General features: G+C 35.9%; 1 protein-coding gene across 1 annotated transcript in view; it reads right to left on the bottom strand.

Annotated features, from left to right (window-relative positions):
* Positions 1–20,108, bottom strand: part of ADGRA1 (adhesion G protein-coupled receptor A1) — a 274,315-nt gene that overhangs the window by 119,783 nt on the left and 134,424 nt on the right. The window contains exons 8-10 of the mRNA XM_027908838.1: positions 8,995–9,159; positions 5,448–5,646; positions 4,123–4,272 (exon numbers count right to left, since the gene is read on the bottom strand). Of these exons, the coding sequence (XP_027764639.1) occupies positions 4,123–4,272; positions 5,448–5,646; positions 8,995–9,159 (514 nt within the window). The remainder of the gene's footprint in view (positions 1–4,122; positions 4,273–5,447; positions 5,647–8,994; positions 9,160–20,108) is intronic.

The raw sequence follows: 20,108 nt of genomic DNA, 5'->3' as shown, positions 1-20,108 counted from the left end.
CACCAGACAAATTGAGTTTCTCATCAGGCAATAAACAGAATGCCAGAATTATCACCCTCTTTCTTAAACTAATTAAAATTTTCCATGCGCTTCTATAGAACTGCTTCATGTTTAATCAAAAGACGTTGAAGGGGAAGCAGGGAAAAGAAAAAAAAAAGGAGGAAAGTACATTTGAAAGACGTCTTTGTTGCAGACATAGTTTGGTAAATTTGAGACATGGCTCAGATGCTGATACAAACTTAGGCCATCTCCTTGGCCAGAGCTTTGGAAGTTTTAATTCATGCTTGTGTTAACCCAGAAAGATAGATCTTTGTTTTGCCAGAACACATGTTGCAGATTCTGATATATGTTTGAAATTTTATTAATAGAAAGAATAAACGTCATGGAGAATATTTTTTTGCAATCATTTCAAACTTAAATAAACTTTTTAAAATTCAAACACTTAATTGGAATAAAATTTCAAAAATTAACATGACCACATTACCATTATTTCTAAAGGCAAAGATATGGCAAAGATATACAGTGTTGTCATAAATAAACCTGAATAAAATGGTATATAGAAGAGAAAAAAACAACTGAGATAAAGATTCCTAAAGAAAACTTCAAGAAGCTAAAAAGTCACACTAATAGAAACCGAAAAATAAGGCAAATACACTGATAATTCAATGCAAAGGAAAAAGAAGTTTAGAAATTGAGAACAAGGTTTAAGAAATGGCTGGGGTAATGAAGTTAGTTCTGTGTTTTCAGTAAAAAAATACATAAATTTTGCAGGCATTGCAAAGGACACCGAAATTATGAGACTGCATGTGAAATTTTATGTGACTGTTCCTGGAATATTTAGTCTATTTTTGAGAACATAATTACTAGATAATTCTAGATGGCTTTTGACAATGTGACAGAGTTACTGATACAATGAATAATAATGAATCATATTAAGAGACTGGAGTGATTTATGAAAAATTGTTGAAGCATACCCCAATCAGTTAAGATGTAACTTACTGAGGACAGAACAACAGTCTATAAATACAAAAAAGGAGAGAAATAAGAAAAGGAAGTAATTCACATTATAATTAAATGCATTAAATGCATGCCATGAAAAAATACAAAAATTTGGGCTAACGTGTGTATTGTCCTGACAAAAAGTTGTAGTGTGTTGCAAGTAAGTCCGTAGTGCAGCTGCTGAAGCTTGTGTTTGAGAGGTTGTCGTGGTTTTGCTCAGTTTTTTCTCACCCCCCGCACAATTACTCTAAGTTGAGAGAAGACTGGGGAAAATAATATTAGAATTTATTACTAGCAAGATAAAAAAAAAAAAAAACCTAAAGAACTATATCTACAATAATTTTAATTAGGTAAAAGTACTATGTATTTACAGAAATACCCCTCCCCTGTTTGTATCTGTTCAAGGAGGAGAAGCAGTCTCATTCTCCACTTCCAGAGCTCCAGGTCTTTAAAATAACTTTGCAGCACTCAAAAGCTTTTCTTCTGCTATCTCTAGGACGACAACTTCCTTTCGTTGCAGCTGGAATGATTTCTCTCTCTCTCTTTCTCTGTCGGCCTCAGGGCTGGGCCTATCCCCATCCTGGGCTACGACTGGAGGCTGAGGGGTTATCCAGGCCCTGAAGGTCTTCTCTTCCATGGACTGCAAGGGGACACTTGCCTACCATGGATCTTCACCACAGAGTCACAGGGGATAATGGCTTTTGAGTCCACCTCTGTTTCCTGTGGGGTCCCTTCCCACAGGAAAACAGTCCTTGATAGACTTCTCTGACGTGAGTCCACCTCTCGAACAACAGCTCCTCCGTTCTCTGCTGTCTCTCAGGGTCACAAGTTTAGCTGCACCAGCATGGATCCTTCACTTGGATCCCAACTCAGGGTCACAAATCTGCAGCACCAGGATGGATCTCTCAGTGAGATCCCAAGCTTACCTGAGCTGTCTCGCTCCAGTATAAGCCTCTCTTAGGGTCACAAATCTCCAGCAGCAGCATGGATCCCTCATTCGGATCCCAACATCTTACCCGAGCTTTTCTGCTCTGGCATAAGTCTCTCCATGGCCTACAAGCCTCCAGCAGGACTTTGTTTCATTTCAGGCCTTCTCACGAGGTATCAGCTTCTTCGTGCATCCACAAGCTCCTCTATGAGCTGTATGGGTGTCTCTTCACCCCAATAATCTTCCACAGGTGGCAGGGATTTATTTTACAGTCTTTTCCCTGCTGAACGGAGAGAGAAAGAGAGGGGAGGGAAGAAGCAGCTCCCCACTTTGAACTTCTCTCTCCTGCTGCAGCTTTGGCCTTGAACACTTGGTTCTCTCTCTGCCGGAATTCCTTTTGCAGCACGTCTTGTTCAGGTTCTTCTCTAAAGGTTTTTTTCTTCTCTACTCCGTTATAGGAGAGAAGGGGGGCTTCAGTGCCACACCTGCCCCCAGCCCAGGGCCGGGAGAGGAAAGAGGCCTGGCCCCCACCTGGGGCCTGACACCACTCTCTACACGGCTCCTAATTTTAACCGCACAACAGGCTCCTCTTCCATTTTCTTAAAAATGGCATTGGTAGAGGCGTTACTGAAACTTTTGATTGGCTTTTTCTCTGGAAATCCACCTGAACAAAACCATTCTCAGCCCCAGGGGCTGGCTGGTGGGCAAAACCATGACAGAGGTGAACCACCAAATGGAACAAAGTACCATCAGCTTGTATAAAAATGAACAATTCCATGCCGAATGGGAGGCACTCCCCAAAGCGGATGTACAGAAACTATACTAGTTTACCTAAACATTATATTTTTATTATCTTGATAAATTGAATTTTAATTGATTTCTAATGGTTTCTAAAATACCTGTATTTTCAGCTGTCTTGTAATAAATGAAGTTCAGTCTGATTTATAATTACAAGTGCAGCCTTACACATGAAACTATTGACACTTCACATGTAATCTTGCCCCTTTTGAGTGGGAGTTCAGACATGGGTGTTAGTAAAGAGTTCAGTGAATGAGGACCCTACTCAGCGAACTTGAGAGGCAGAAAAAAAAGTGTAAATTTAGAAATAGAAGAAGGAAACAGAAAGACATTAGGAGAAATGCTTTAAAATAGGAAAATAATAAGGGATTACTAAATAGGATATGTAGAGATAAATGAGGGAGATGTTTTGATACCAAAGATCAGAAACTGAAACCTATTTGAAAGGTGGAAGAAGTGTAGGGATGGTGCTCAATTTTAAGGATAATGCAGCAACTGCTAGAAATCTAAAGAGGTTTTATGGCAAATCCAAATGCTTATTTTGTATTTTAAATTTTTGTTTTGTCAGAAAGCAGTAAGATCTTATCAGGATTTTGAGGTGAAATAAAGTTGCAGCTTTGAAACATGATTCTTGGAGAGCACTTAATAATACACTTTAGATTTAGTGTATAATAGTGAAATTGAAGTTGAAGGCTTGAATTGGCAGTAAAATGTTAACTGTTACAATCCCCAGAGCCAGAATGGAATGAGCATTGCCAAACCAAAAGAAAACAAGTGTTTTAACTATAGCTATCATGTGTACAAAAATTACAGTTTATGAAATCTTTATGCTAGAAGTTACTCTGAAAATTAACAGTAACAAAACAAGGATGAACATTTCTGTTCTCTGTAAGAACCTATTTTTCCCATAGGGTTTGCTGTGTAAAAATGGCATACATAATGTTAAAAGTTTCTGTATGAAGTTACACATAAAGACAATATTATCTTCTCTTCACATGAAGTGATATCTCCTTTCAAAACTCAGTGAAAACCTCTTGATGAAATGGAGAAAACAAGAGAAGCATGTGTAACTCCAGTGACCAGACGGAGAGGCACCTTGAGTCCATTCTAACATGTTAGACATGCTAGAAATTAAAATTTAAAAGAGAATTAAAGAAGTGGCTTAATAAAAAAAAACACTTTTTCCTAAGCATCAATGCCCTTGTCAGTCAGAGGAGAAGGTTTAGTTGTCTTTTTGGCATAAAGAGACATATCACAGTATATGCAGAACATTTGCAATCAGCAATCAGTTTCAGAAGCTACTCTTCAGCATGTGCCTGCACACATTAAGACAGGGCCATATGTGAAAACTTCACTCCTAAGTGATACTTTTTTTCAGCATAGAGAAAATATCTTACATCTTCAACTTCATCCACGAAGACAATTAACTTTTCCATTATATAAGCCAAATATATTACATCCATTTTATCCGCAAAGAGGGAAGCACCTCTTGTGTAGGCTGTCAGCTGGCGGGAAAATTCAAGCACGGTTGTCAAATTGATGTGCATCTGAAAATACATCAGAATTGTTAGGCGCAATAAATCAGCTAGCTTCATTCTCTTTAAAAACTGGAGATCATATCCATCTGTATAACGCCTGCTATAATTTCACATGGATTTATGTGCTTCAGGATACCATGGATATAAATTTCAGGGGCATACGAATATATCTTCAGCCTTAGGTCTTAGATTTCATTGCTGTTATCTGAAGAAACCACCACAACAGGTCAGCAAATTTTGAACGTTTTTGTCTACTTTTTCTAGACTGTAATGATCTGGCCTCATAAAATACACCGAGCTACTAATCTTGCCTTGTCTCTATCTTTAGATCATCACGAAAACAATAGCAAGGGTTCCTATACAGTGGTGCATGGTGGGAGAACAAGTGACAGTGGTAGTGAGTTGAAACAAAAGTTCAGCCTGGTTATGAAGACAATCATTCCTGTCATGAGGACAGTCAGGCATTTGAACAGGTTACCCACAGTGGTGCAGCCTCCATCCTCAGAGGTTGTAAAGACCTGAGTGGCTAAAGCCCTGAGAAACCTAGCCTAACCTCATTGCTTAACAGGAGCATAGACTTCATTCTAGACACCTTCCTAATTATTTTATTACCCCATAATAGCACTGTTTCTCTTAATATAGTAATAATTCTAATTTAAATAAGAACCCATCTGAAAATAAACTTTCTGTGGTCTTATCTGACACTACTGATACCACTGGGGAAGAAATGATCAAGGAAACTGAAAGTTGTAAAATTTAGTGTGACAGTTACACATCTGGGCCATCCCTCACGCTGTTTCTTCTTATGCTCGTTTTTTTTTGTCATTAATTTCCATCCATCTTCTTTTTCATCTCATTCTCCCTTTTACTTATCCATAAGAAAACAATGAAGAGAAGATAAAGAAGGAATGGAAGTGGAGCACTGGTCACTCTGGCAACATTACTAATGATCATCTAGACTTCAAACACCCAAAGGAAAAAAAAATTAAAATATAGGCAATAAATGCTGTGTACTTGTTCATACTACAACTTCCAATTACCAAACAAACACATTGTTGTCTTTCATGTAAAGCATTTTGTCAAAAATTCGTCTATCCCAAACTTGTGGCTGAACAGACATTTCTTGCAAGCTATTTAACAAAATCAGTACTAGAGAAGGGGAGCCCGAGATTTCATAACGTTACCTGACTAAAAGCATGAAGAACTTGAGTTATTTCTTGTGAATAAGGACATTCAGAATAGTTTTCTTCATCCCAGCGTCCAGTCCGATTACATTTACGCCATGCCTTAGGCACTTCTGCACCAGTGTGAAATGAAATGGAGTTAAAAGAATACTGGAGACAGGGATGGTAAGCCGTTATCCCGGCCAAAGTTTTGGGCCACCTATAAAGAGCATGATAAAGAAAATCACAATGCAAAAGGCAACTTACAATACAGCAACAATATACAGAATATATGAGAAAAAAGGCTATTTCAATTTTCTCTCATTATGTTTTATAATGAATTAATTTGTTTCTTTGGAAAATGTCAAAATTATACAGGTTCAAGTCTGGTTGGTCACACATTAATTCTGCATTAACTCTAAGAAGGTGTTTGGTGTTAAGGAAGGAGATATGGATGGCGTTTTCACTATATTAATCTATGCAGACTGCAAAAAGCAGAGCAAAAAACCATGAAGCAAAAAAAACCCTCTTCAAACACTATTACTACATGCTGCCAAAGGTGATTGCTCATAACGTACCTGACAATCTTGTCTTTGCATTTTGACCCACCACTACAAAGCCCTCTCTGCCTCAAAGGCTCAAAAAAATTAAAAATCCCTGAATGTCTCAGAAAACAATAAGAAGAATTTCAGTGTAGATCATGGTTAGAGAGGAGGAAGGAACTAGCCCTCAAAAATTAGCTATTTAGGTATGGTGATTTACATACTGAGATTACAAAACAATTTTGAAAACAAAGTAAATCAAGAGCAGCCAGAGTTCTCCTATTCAGCTGATGGATCTATATCTCTATACACTCTCTCTATAGATCTGCTCCATTCTGTAGAATGGCACAACTGGATCTGTTTCTATAGGTACCAAATCTATTGTCATTCACAACCTAGTACTGACATGACAGGATCAGATAACTGGGAGAAATCAAAGAAAACCATAAGTGTATCAACGAGTCAGCAGGTCTGGAAAGGATATGGTTCTTTAATTGCATTGATGTGATGACTGAACCCAATCAATCTCAAAAATATTCTGCCTGTCTATGAAGCCACAACCTGACAAGCAGCCTTTGCTCAAACATATGTATTAGCTCTTCTCAGTTATACAATGCAGGTTCATTTGTATATTGTTACCTAATATACTGACAGGTTTTGGGCTATGTAAATTTTCCTCATTTCAAAGAAAAGATAAGAAAAAAACAACCTTTATTTGTCACCACTGTCACTGAAATAATTCAACTTTTGTTGTAAAAACAGTTGATGCCAAATGAAATATGAAAGGAGCTTTCCCAAAAGCTAAAAATACGTAGAGTAGTAGAGAATATAGTAATATAGAGGCTTTTTGCCTCTGGGCTGAAACATTATTTTTAGTAAAACATTTGCATTAATGCAATTGGGTCACACTGAGTGGCAACTTACCTCAAAAGTAAAACTCAAGAGATAATCCTGAAACTAGCATTATCACATATATATCTTTATGAATAGGAATGATAGCATACAACAACAGTACCATTTGCATTTCAGAATAAGGTTACACTGTGCTAGAAAACAAACAAACCACAGGGAGTAAAATATCACCATCACAAAGAAAACCTCTTACTATAAAAACCCAGTTCATTCCAACTCACAGTGCCTAATTCTCACTGCAGTTACGCAATTATAAATACCACCTAGGTTGTACAACTGAAATAGTCACACTTCCCTAACATTTGATGTTTTTTCCTTTTTTTTGCCCAATAAAAGAATTGTTCTTTTTAGCTTTGCTTTTGTGGTTCAGCTCTTTCTACTTATATACTTGTGCTACCAAAACTTCAAAGACCTTTGTAAGAAAAATTGCTGGTGTGATAGCTTCATCTCTGAGGATAAACCTTTAGAACAATTTCAAGTGCTAATGCTGAGTTTAAGCCTGACAAACTCTCTACAATTTTAAATTCATTCCCTCAAATGCCAAGAGGACCTATGGACTCAGCCTTCTTTTGATGCACATTTTAAAAATAAATTTATATGGATTTCTAGAAAGATGATCAATAGGTAGAGAAATGTCCAGTCCTGTTCTTTTGATTTATATAAAATGACAAAAATGCCCCTGGTGTTAGTTTGTGCAGCCTGTAGAATTTATATAAATTTAATTTTGGAGAAAAGGATGCCATTTTATGGCAAGAACATGAACTTCATAAGTTGTCACCAAAAAGACTCTGTATGTGTTATCTGATAGGAAGTACTTATATTTTAAAAGATCTAATTAAAATATATTTAAGCACATCCACTATGAGAAAACACAATGGCAGTTTCTGTGATGACAAAAAATCTATAGCTAAGATTGTCAAAGATCTCTAATGCATTTTAATCCATATATATGGATTGCTCAGCAATTTTGCCTCAGAAGAAGAGGCAAACTCAATGGAACTGAGGTTAACACATAATAAAACAGTTTCATAATAAAGAGAAAACAGATTATGTGAGTAGGTTTTTTAAACTCTTTTTAATGCAATCCTTTATTTTTATTCAAACACAAGAAACGGTGGTAAAAAGCCTTCGGGAAAGTTTTAAAGGTAACCTAAAAATGAAAGAGAGGCTTTCAGATCAGAGGTATTTGCAGAACATTCTGGTGTTTAAGAGAAGTTTCCTTTCTCATCTGCTTTTCCTTTCATTAACTATTCAAGCTGAATTCTTATTATAATTCACTTGGTAGCAAATTACTGTCTTGATTTCTCAATGGGAATGCCATCATACATCAGTCTTATTGTCAAGCAGGTAATTATGTTTTGTTTAAGAGCTTTCTGCATATCATTGAAGTATTTAGAGCTAACTGAAAACAATACTAAATTCCACGGAAACCTTAACTTTTTCTTCAGATTAGAAGGATTAAAATTTTAAAAAGTTCCACCAGCATATGCAGATAAAAGTAAAGATAAGGCAAACACTAAATTTAGTTCACAAAATTTTGTAGACTCTAAGATTCAGACAGCAGGATGGATGCACTTTGTAAGCATGTAACATTGGTGGAACTGTGTGTGTCCTTAGGCTCACCTCAAACAATCTATTTGCTTTACCAAGTATTTTTACTTGCTATTTTGATTCCCTTCAGTGAAATATTTTACTAAGTTTCATGTCATTTATTACTCTAATCTCAGCTGAACAAAACCATCAGAACTGGAACAGATTAAAAAAGTACTGAAGATTTAATCTTCTAATACTTTAGTGCAGTGCAGTGTCATACTCTACAAAGATCAAGAACAATTCTGAACCCTATCTCATTTACCTCATTTTAAAAATAAATTCCATAATTGCATACTGAGGAATCAGAAGATTCTCTGACTTTCACAAACCACTGCTGCTCTTGAAGCACCAGCTCTCATTTCCCATAAAAATCATACAGTGCTCCTCCTTTCTACAATATTACATAAAAATGACAACTAAAATAGGTGGTATCTTCATAACTGACACTGAAGTATCACGTAAACATGAATATGGTCCGTATTTACATTAATATACGAAACACCCAAACCAGAAAGTCATACCTGAAATCTCCCTTGTTGTTAATAACTCTTTCTGCAGGGCAGTAGGGTGCAGCTGTTTCAAGTACCACAATTTCTACTTGTTTAGTGCTATTTCCATAGGAATTGTTGACTAGACACTCCCAATTTCCAGTTGCATCAAGATCAATACTGGACAGGATAAGTTCACTATAAAAATAAAAGGTCCATTATTGAATATACTTAATTATACAGATATCAAGTCATTGGTTTTCTGAAATTAACTTATTTTAAGAGATTTTCTATGAAAATATAAAAATGGGTTTTGCTCTGTTTTTAGAGGTACAAACAGTATGTAAGTGATTGGTTTTGAGCTCTTACCAGCACCAATCTGTACTGACTACTAAGATTGTAACAGGCTATAACACAAATCACAAACCATTATAAAAGAATATCCGCCACTTATCAGTGCCCATTTTCCTCTCCCCAGATATTATAAAATGTTTGGTTTGTTGCCTAACCAAGCACTTGGAATTCAGAAATGCATTTGAAGTTGGCCACACAACCAGCCCACGGAGAACGCTTCCCTTCAGCAGTGACTGCAGCTCCTGTGGCATTTCAACAGCAGAAACTGCTACTCCTGTGGTAGCTTGGGAAAAGTTTTTGAGAATAGCCACCGACTTCGGAAGTCATATATAATTTTACCGCCAAATGCAAAATGAAATGAGGCAAATGCTGATATTTCTATCAGTACTTCACTACTCAAGAACTACTTTCACACTGTTGCCCCACCAAATATGAGATGTAGTTATTAATATCAATAAATCAACGTTTCATTAATTAATGATTAATATAATCCTTTATAATAAATGTTAGACAAGTTAACTATATGTATCCTTTCTGGCTACTCTTGCAATCATAGAATGGTTTGGGTTGAAAGGGACCTTAAATACTATCTATTTCCCAACCCCCTGCCATGGTCAGGGACACCTTCCAATAGGCCAGGCTGTTTAGAGTCCCATCCAACTTGGTCTTGAACACTTCCAGGGATGGGGCATCCACAGCTTTTCTGGGAAACCTGTTCCAGTATCTCACCACCCTCACAGTGAAGAATTTTTTCCTAACATGCAACCTAAACCTAGCCTTTTTTCAGTTTAAAGCCATTTCCCCTTGTCCTGTCACTACATGCCCTTGTAAACGGTGCCTCTCCAGCCTTCTTTTAGGTCGTCTTTAGATACTGAAAGGTGCTCTAAAGTCTCCCTGGAGTCTTTTCTTCTCAAGGCTGAACAAACCCTACTCTCCTAACCTGTCTCCACAGGAGAAGTACTCCAGTCCTCTGACAGGTGCATATCCTTATGTTGGGAGCCCCAGAACTCAAAGAGTTCTCCAGGAGGGATCTCACAAGAGCAGAGGGGAAGAATCCCCTCCCTCAATCTGCTGCCCACCCTCCTTTTGACGAAGCCCAGGACACAGTTGGCTTTCTGGGCTGAAAGCACACATTGCCAGGTCATCTTGTGCTCTGCATCTACCAACATCCCCAAGTCCTTCTCTGCAAGATTCCAGTCAATAAATTTTCCACCCAGCCTGTAATTGTGCCTGGGGTTGCTGCAACTCCCATGCAGGACCTTGGACTTGGTCAATACGAATATCATGCAGGACTGCACCACATCAAAATTTAAAAGCCTGAACTAAATATTCTATATATAATAAGAGAAGAAGGAAATAATTTCACTTTTAAAATAATCTAGAATGGTTCTGTTAAGTATTTTCTATGTTTTTTTAATCTGCCAAGAAGTTTTCCATAATCTAATGGATGTATCACAGGCCCTAATGAAATCAATAAAGTTTAGTTTTTCAACTGACTTCATCAGGGCTGCAACTCTATAGATAGCATACACAAAAAACAATGCTAACTACTATATTTTAAGAAGGTAACACATTATATCTTAAATCTGCCATTGGGTAGAAATAAATTTTACTACAGTTTTAAAGAAAGCACAGATTTTGAAAGTGGTTGTGAGAGGAAAAAAGGTAGCAATTATCTGAAATGTTTACTTTGCTTTACAGAAATAGCTCATCTTTGAATATGTCTTGGTGTTTAGACAATTAGAAATTACGTGGGAAGAAACGCAGTAGAGACAGAAAGGGGGAGAAGGTGCATTGCAAAAGCTGAAGGACAGAATTAAAAGTTAATAAATTTATTTCAAATCTGTATTTAAAATAAAATCTTAAAAATTGCACTTGTGACGTTTGGCACTTTGAGTAGAGCCTGACATTTTGAAAGACAATAATAATTTTTTTTCTAACTTTTTGCTCTTTTAAACTTATCTAAAATTGTTATAATTTTTCTCTGTAGACCTCTGTATATTTTACATGCACTTTTATTAACGTGGCTACAAGAAAGGATTGAATCTAATCTCCAAGTGTATAGATACACATGATACACACGAAAGTAGACAACAATCAAGGTAGGAAGTGATTAGACAGCTGCATATGCAATTTTCTCTTTGAAAAATACATATAAGGAAAGGTTACTTTCTCAAATACCTTACTACAGGATCATTATCTGGGTCCCCAGAAAACAAGTAAACCATGGTAAATAGTCTTTGATTTAAGTTAAATTGCTTCAGAATTTTTGCATAGTTCTCAGATGTTCAATGAAATTTATTGTTAAACAGTAACTTTAAAAATCTCACACTGTTCCTATATGAGGGCTTTGAGCTCCAAGTACTTTGAAATCCCCTATTTCAGTTCTACAATGAATTCTAACATGCTTTCATTGCTAAAAATACAGAAAAAGCATTACTAGCTATTCTCTGACAGAGTAGCTCAATATTTTGATGTCAAAAGAAGCAGCTGTTCTCTTAAGAAGCCTCAGGTGAATAGCCCAGTAACAGCAAACTCTTAGTTAATTCTTAGAATCTTTTCACATTCAGGTTGAAATACTTAAGTGAAATTAGGCAGTTTATAACAATGTTTTAATTAAATCTTATATTTCACGTCACAACCTCACATCATCTTTAAAGACTGTTAAGAAAGATAAATTCCTAAACCTTGCAAAAACAATTATACATAAAATTTTTTCACTGAAACAATACAAATATTCACTTGTAGTATTAAAACCTAGAGACTTCCCAAGTGAATTTATGATACATGGGTTGATATTTTGATATATTTTCTAAAAAATATCAATAATCACTATTAACAATACAAATTTGATACAGCTGGGAACCATGGTGATATTAGGTAAATGCAATACTTGATAATATTATAAATGTTACAAATAATCAATACGAAGATATATAAAGGGTACATTTTCTATTTATTTAAATTGCTGAAATGTGCTCTGATATGAACTTATCTACTACTTAACAGATCTCCTGTCATTAGATGAAGTTTCCTAGTTTCCCAGACAAATATTTAGTGATACATCAATGTTGCTTCTGTTAGAAATACAATACTTGAACACTGGTTCAAATTATCCAAAATGATGGCTAACTCCTCACATTCAACTTTTAATCTTCTATTGCCCTTTCTTTAGATGGTTATAAAAAAGAAGTCAGAATGGGTTTATGCAATATAGAAGAAGCTGTATAATGAATAGATCATGAAACTGTCTTCTGAATTACCATCTGGCCACTGTAAATGATGCATTCATTTATATTCCTCTTGGAATATTTTGGGTAGCAAGCCCAGTGGTGAAACTCTTCATTTACTTACCATCTGGATATGACAAATGATAAATTGATCTTATATCTCTGGAGAATTTGGGGAACTGAATTTAGAAAAAAAAAAAGTGTTTTAATACTTAAAAAGAGCAGGCAACTTGATCTAACTTTTTCTCCACTCACAATCCTTGAAGACTTTGACTTCACAGTCCTGTCAGACCAGCAGGAAAGGGTGGGCTTTTCTTAGGTATAGAATTTTAAAACTCTTCATGCGGTGTTCTAGTAGGTCAATTATATATTTTAAGTCTTGGCACCGTTACATGAGCATGCCTAGAGATTCTCACTCTTAGTAGAAAGGCATTTTTGATCTCTCTTGGCAATGACAACAAGTCTTGGTAAAAGGCAAGAACTCTCCTGTGAGATGAGAACATGGCAGGACTTTCTGGTTTAGGAGCCTGGTAAGATAAAAACAGAATTAAGAGAGGACAGCTCTTCGCTGTAATCTTTTCTTGTTTATTCTAGTCACAGAAGATAATAGATATTAAGCCACAAATTAAACAATCTTGCTTCTACTATGCAGCTTTCCTAAGGATGGAGTATGAGTGGACAAGAGTTCCCACGCCCTCTACACCAGCAATCACATCCCAGTCTTCCCTGGTGCGATAGTTGCTACTTTTTGTGGAAATTTTTGACCTTCAGGATGAGAGGAATTGGCCTCAAGTTGCACCAGAGGGGAGGTTTAGATTATATATTAGGCAAAATTTCTTCACAAAGGGCAGTCAGGCATTGGAACTGGCTGCCCAGGAAAGTGGTGGAACCACCATTCCAGGAAATGTTCAAATGGCATGTGCATCGGGCATTTGGGGATTTGGTTTAGTGATGAACACTGTGGTACAAGGTTAATGCTCAGACTCAATGATCTTAGAGGTTTTTTCAAACCTTAAAAATTCTATGATACTCTATGATGATAAAATGAAGTCAGACATTCTTGAGATGGTGTAAAGGCAAACTGAATATGAAGATTGCTGCCCGATGAGAAAAGGATGACTAACAGGCTTTTCTCAAGTTCTCCTCTGAAGTTACAGTGACCTTCTTAGTAAAAATATTGAAAGGAAGAAAGAGAATATACATGGTTCTTTTTTGTAGTGGGAAATTTCATGCATGGTAGGATTCCTTTTTTAAATGTGATGACTGACATATGGAAAAATTAATTAAAATATACAGCTGATGCACTTTCATGAAAAAATTGTTATAATATTCAATAGAAGCCCATGGCATTTGTCATTACAAAGAGATGAACCATAATACAAGCAGAGGCCATACTCATGTAATCAAGTAACCTATGACAATAGATTTCTATTTGAGGCATAGTTTTGCATTGCTACAGCTATGCATAACTAATTAGACAATCAGAAGTAGGTCTCATTATGCAAAGTTCTCAACCATGTCCTGAAGCGACATTTACTGCATGCCCCAGCAGTCATTTGCATGCCAGGAAACAGGGTAACGACTAAAGAGAAGACTTAAACACCATATTTTGATTAGCTTTCCAAAAGAAACATTTCAAAGTCTAACTTAAGTTTCTCTAAGACTTGAGAACACTTGCATGAAAATGAAAATTAATTACTTAAATGGAGATAAAATTTAGGTTTTCTCATAGTCTTCTTCAAAAAGATTAATAGCTAATGTACTTCTGTAGTTCAGGCAGAAGGTCTGCATAACATTCATCAAACCCTTACCACCTTAAATTATTAATACTAACACACAATTTAAAAAACGAGTGTTGGTCTCCAGAGTACACTGCTGCTTGGAATACAGCCTTTCACAGGGGATACAAGGTTAAAACATGGAAAATGAAGGGAGAACCTGTAAATCAAGGCACTTGTCTGAATTCAAGTTGCTAGTCTGATCTCTCTGACAAAATTAGTTATTTACCCATGAAAGAAACAGCTTTGGAAGGCTGATGGCCTTTAAAGTAAACTTGTGTCCAGGCAACAGCAAGTGAAAAGGAAGATGAAAGTTGGTACTCGTTTTATGCTAGATGCCTGTAAATATTTTCCAGTGAAATCAACTTCTCATACACATTGGCAATTCAATGCACATGATTTTGTTTCTTCTGATTGAATATAAAAACAAGGCATAACTTACCATTTAATACCATCTGAAGGTACCCAAGAAACACGATGTGCTATAAGATACTTTCCCTGTAACTTATCTATCATCTAATTTGTTCACATGCTAGAACCATGATGAGTTAGAATGGACCTACTTTTAGTAACAATATATTGACAGGGAAATGCAAATATTCAAAAATACTGTCACAGGCTCATATCCATTTGCTGCCCAGCAGTCAATAGTGATGTGTTTTCTATAGATGGACATCAAAGAACCTGTGACCTACATATAGGTCATTAATTTGTTTCATAAAATGGAGAAAAAAATACTGCTACTAATAAAGTGACTACCAAATCACATTCAGAAACTACATCAGAAAACTAGATAGGTCTATAACATACCACAACAGGTTTGCTTTGTTGTATGATCTTCTCACTCACTGAGCTTGCCAGATAGAGACTATCAGCTACTGTGCTGCTTTGAAGGGTCTACATAAAGATCTTTGCATTTATCTTCATACTCCCACAGTCCTAGACTCAATACGTGCCAGTCTAGCAAGCTGAGAATATAAAGTGGGGAGAGAAAAAAAAAAGGTATCAACAGCTCTAGAGCAGTCAAATCTTTCTCTGGTTGGAGAAATCTTCAGACAGCTGGCAGACCTGTAGTAGCACAGTGATATAAAGCTATCTGAAGAGAGTACACCTGGGTCAGGGCTTATTTAAGCGCTTCCTGTATCAGTTGTCTATCACTGAGCTTCTCTGTCAGTTGGTGAAAAGTTTAGGAATGCTCAGACGTGTTTATTGTTGTTAATTTTGTTCTACTGACAAACTGCTTGGCTGCAGGACGTGTACAACTGCAGTCTTCTGGGGAAATGGTGCTACACCTGCTGTATGCCTTTCATCTGCCCTTAAGTAATCTGTATGCTGCAATGTTACGTCCAGAGGAAGCTTCATTTAATTAGCATAACTGTACACTATCTGAGATTCTTAGACAAAAATAACACTATGACAATCAGACCAATAGCCAAAATTGCATAAAAAGCTTTTAAAGTAAAATATTTCCCAGATGATTCAGAAGTGTTAACCTGCTTATGACAATTCTTGATTATTTGATTACATGCCACTGGGAGCAGCAAAAAAACCCAAAACAATCCTCGCAAAACTCCCAAACAACACACAAAAGAAAACAAACCAAAAACCTACTACACTAATTTTACAATTTCAAATTATTTGTCAAATGCATACTACTCTGACAGAATTTCCCACTCTCCCTACTCAGTGGGGACACTACAAATGGAGAAATTTATTATCTAACGAATACTTTCTGGGCTGGTTGGTGCATTAGGGTTATTTTCTGACCTGCAAGTAATTTGGAAAGATCTAAAAAGAATGTAAGACATAGCAGTTTCCTACATAAGAACTTCAGGAACAATCTGTATTCTTTATAGTGTATCTCCAACAGTGCAAACTATATTTTGTGGTGGCCAGGAGCCATTCAATCACAATGCCATAAACAATTAAATAAAGGAGCTTTTTTATCCTGCAGGGAGAAAAAAGGGGAAGGGCTGAGAACAATTTTCATGGAATTCCAGCACGTTAATGAAGTAACAAAAGCTTCCTAAGGAATATAGTCTACGATACTTTCTCCATGTTGAACAGATAGAAATATGTAAAAATAAAAGTAATTGTTATTGTTTTAATATTTCTAACATGTTTTGCTTTGAAGAAAGGGTTTGCTTCACCAGTATTTAGGGTGATTTACCTGGTAGAAGGAGTGCATCAGATTCTAGACATATAAATGCTCTGATAATAACAGTTGATGCACAGGTTTACAAATTACTACCTGGACTGAGAGAAAATACACCTAATATTGATGTTGACAGGAAATGTACTTAAAAAAAAACCCATGTTGAGATACTCACTCCAAACTGCTGCTGCAGTGCAACATCTCAACTGTATAGCTGCAGCTGTTTGAAAGGCCACATTAAAATCATTCTGATCCTAAAAAGTGAAAGCAAAACCCTATGATTCTCCGTTGTAGGGAGATGTCAAATTTTGTCAAAATGTCAATTTTTGTTCTTACTACTGAAGATTTCAGTGGTGTGGCTGGATGGACCCATACATAGCTGCAGGATATATGCAGCTTCCAGAGATGGAAGTGAGAGGTTAAAATTTAGTGCAAGGCATTTTCTTTATCTGGTCTCAACACCAAAGAGAGGATATTCTTTTAAAGTACTCCAAGGACTCCATCAAAATGTTTTTACAGTTCTGACTTACCACTTTTCTAGGGTATTTTAATTCTATCAGTCAAAATACTGATTGCCTGTGAAAATATCTATTTTTCAATCATGCTTCAATAAGCAGCTAGCCTACAGTTTTTATGACACAGTACAACTCTTAAATAGTGGTCTATTACTTTAATGACAGAGGGTATCGTGGTTGCTGCTTTTGCTTTTCATCATATTAGGACATTTTTCCCACAGGTTATATTTTAAATTATTCCCCAAACTGATTAGTAGTAAAACTGTCATTGAGTTTTATTCAGGTAATTGAAATATTTTTAGAAAAAAGGCCTAAATTTAATTATTCTTTCAAATTAATTCACATGAAGGTACTCTTAATCTCACGTAATGAAGCTGCCAGCCTGAGAATTTCATAATATTCTGCAATAATTTAAAATATTATCTTCCTATCTGATATATGAGAACGCTGCTGGTGAAGATACATTTGTCACTAGTCTTTATCTGCCTCCTGTGCCTGAAGTAAGCTGTAGACCATTGACTACAGCGTTTAAAGTGGTGTCAAAACAATACAGAAATATTGATTTACAACTTAAATCATTATTTTGCTTCATTTCTCTCCTAACTGCTCGACAGCTAAGGGTCAAGCAGAGCCAATTAGGTGAAGCAAAAAAAATACCAGCACTAACCGGTTTCTGCTTATTTCCCTGGGCTTCTCAGCATGACCCTAAGCTGCTCAGCTCCAAGTACTCAAGACAGCAGAATACAAAGTAATTATAAAATATCTGCATTTCTAAATCAATTATTTGATTTGGATCTGTTTTAACATTAATTTTTGTTAATCTTGTGCAAAGTGAATCTCCAGTATTCTGCCATGACCTGGTACATACCTGAACTGATAATTGTGTATCCACCCTACCAACACATATGTGAACTTCCAGTTAGGTATCCAACCTACCAACATACTTATTAGTGATTTTCAGACTGTTCTTAAACTAATGCCAGTCCAAAGCACTACTGTTTGCCTCATGTCTTTTCCAGATGTATCCCTGTCACAAGCTATTAAGAAAGTTCAGGAATAATTTGGATCCTTTCCACAAAAAATACGCCTAGAATTTCTGCCTTTCTCCCATAAGTTCTTGAAGCCTTTTGTTCTTTCTTATAAGGAATGTATGCCTGGATCTAAAACTTGACCCAATACCACCTGTTTACTGCTGGAATCAATTTCCTTTCTCTAATCATATATTAAACAAGCCTCATTCTTTTAGTGAAAATGTCTCAAACAAATTCCAAATTCTTTACTAATAGCTACAGTGATAATTTCAAACAGTTAAAAATTATTAATTGGACTCAATCTCCCCTTTAGATAATGCCAATTATGATTAAAATTTTTAACCCTCAACATTTAATTCCTTTTTTACTTTTTTTTTTTTTCTAATTTCTCCTCTATTACAAGTGGATGATAATTTGAAATTCTTCCTTTCTTTTGCACTTTTTGGGGATTTTTACAGACTGAAATAGGACAGACTAATAGAAAAACACAATTTTGGGGGGATCACGATTCACTCCTAATAGTCTGTATTTCCAGTGGCAAACCTATATACATAACAAAAATAACATCTGAAAACAACTTTTCATACTAGCACCTGCTATTCTAAGTTTAGTTGAGAGCATGTTAGTTTCTCCAGTTGCAGCACTCCTTTTTATGGATTCTTAACTTTCTGCATAGTTTAATGTTTCAGAAGGAGCACTTGTGAAGTGTAATGGTCCCGGAGCAGCTATTACAGCTGTCAGGGGCATAAGCACCATTAAACACTCTGCACAAGTATTTACAGAACAGAACTAAAAAGACTTCAAAATTGTCATTACAGTGTATGTGGTAAACAAGAAAGTTCCTGAAAATTAAAGTCTCTCAACCACTGCGGAGTTGTTTGGTTCATGAAACTAAAATATTTTCCTGTTTTAGTTTAATATTTTATAACTGTCCTGCTAGCTTCTCCAAACACTGAGAGGGAATGGTGGGGAAGTTGGGACAGATGCTGTGCTGCAGGGTATCCTACATAACATTCCTTCTTTGTGGCTCCAGTGATGTCACAGAATCACAGAATATGCTAAGTTGGAATTGCTGCTTATTGTGATCAAACTGATAGTCTAGTACTCGAGGCTAAAGAAATTATGTTGCCTTCATGGAAGCACCAGTAACAACTTCAGCTAGATCCATTCACAAATTATAGGAAATTAGTTCCACATCACATGTATATTTTCATGTATGACTATGACATTTATACACAGGCATAATGACAGAAAATTAAACACCAGCAAAATCAAATATTATTATCATTGGCAAGAAATGGTAAATTCAAGCTAGCAGCAGAATTAAAAACACCTTCTCAAGATCTCCTATAAGGGAATACTTTTTGCCAAGAAAAATGTCACAGAATGGAATACAGTTCAAAACTTTAGTTTAATTATTGTAACAAAAACATTTATTTTAGCTTATTCTGCTTTATCATAGGAGACAAAAAATACACATTTGGATATTTTATCCTTCTCCTGTGCCAGTTAATAAAACAGAAGGGTTTAGTATGATATTTGTGTTGTAAATCCATGTCCAGAAATATCTGGAACTCCCCAATAAAATAACCACCTAAAAATGTTTGAATAAGCAGCTTTTGGAACATGACTACACCTCTTTGTTCAAAACCAGCTTAAGAAATCTTTAAATTGCTAAGTAGCAGAGGCCAAAGCCTGTCCTTTAGTGCAATTACAGAAAGCCACAGACAGTGGACATTTGCTGTAAAGACTAGGTAAACAAAGGCAAAATATGACACTGTAAGAATTGATTTTAAATTACCTTTATTTTTAGTCCAAATCCTATACTTAACATTTGATAACATAAAGGAGGCACAGTCTTTCTGATTTTTCACAGTGCCTTGGACAACTATGATTTAGCCTTAGGAACTGTCACAAATTAGTGTGTAATAGCATGTAACAAGCATACTAACACATACTATTGTAACATGTAATAAGCATGCTATTACACAATATTTTAATTTATTATAATAATAATTATATAAATTAGGTCATAAAGATGGAATTAAAATTAAGAAACGACGCAGAGAGTTTTTACAGTTACA

Source organism: Empidonax traillii, unplaced genomic scaffold (genome assembly GCF_003031625.1).
Source record: "Empidonax traillii isolate 1590-97213 ecotype Southwest subspecies unplaced genomic scaffold, ASM303162v1 scaffold27:size3997909, whole genome shotgun sequence".
NCBI classification, from domain to species: Eukaryota; Metazoa; Chordata; class Aves; order Passeriformes; family Tyrannidae; genus Empidonax; species Empidonax traillii.
The sequence above is the reverse complement of the archived record's forward strand: the minus strand, read 5'-3'. Positions and strand labels throughout refer to the sequence as shown.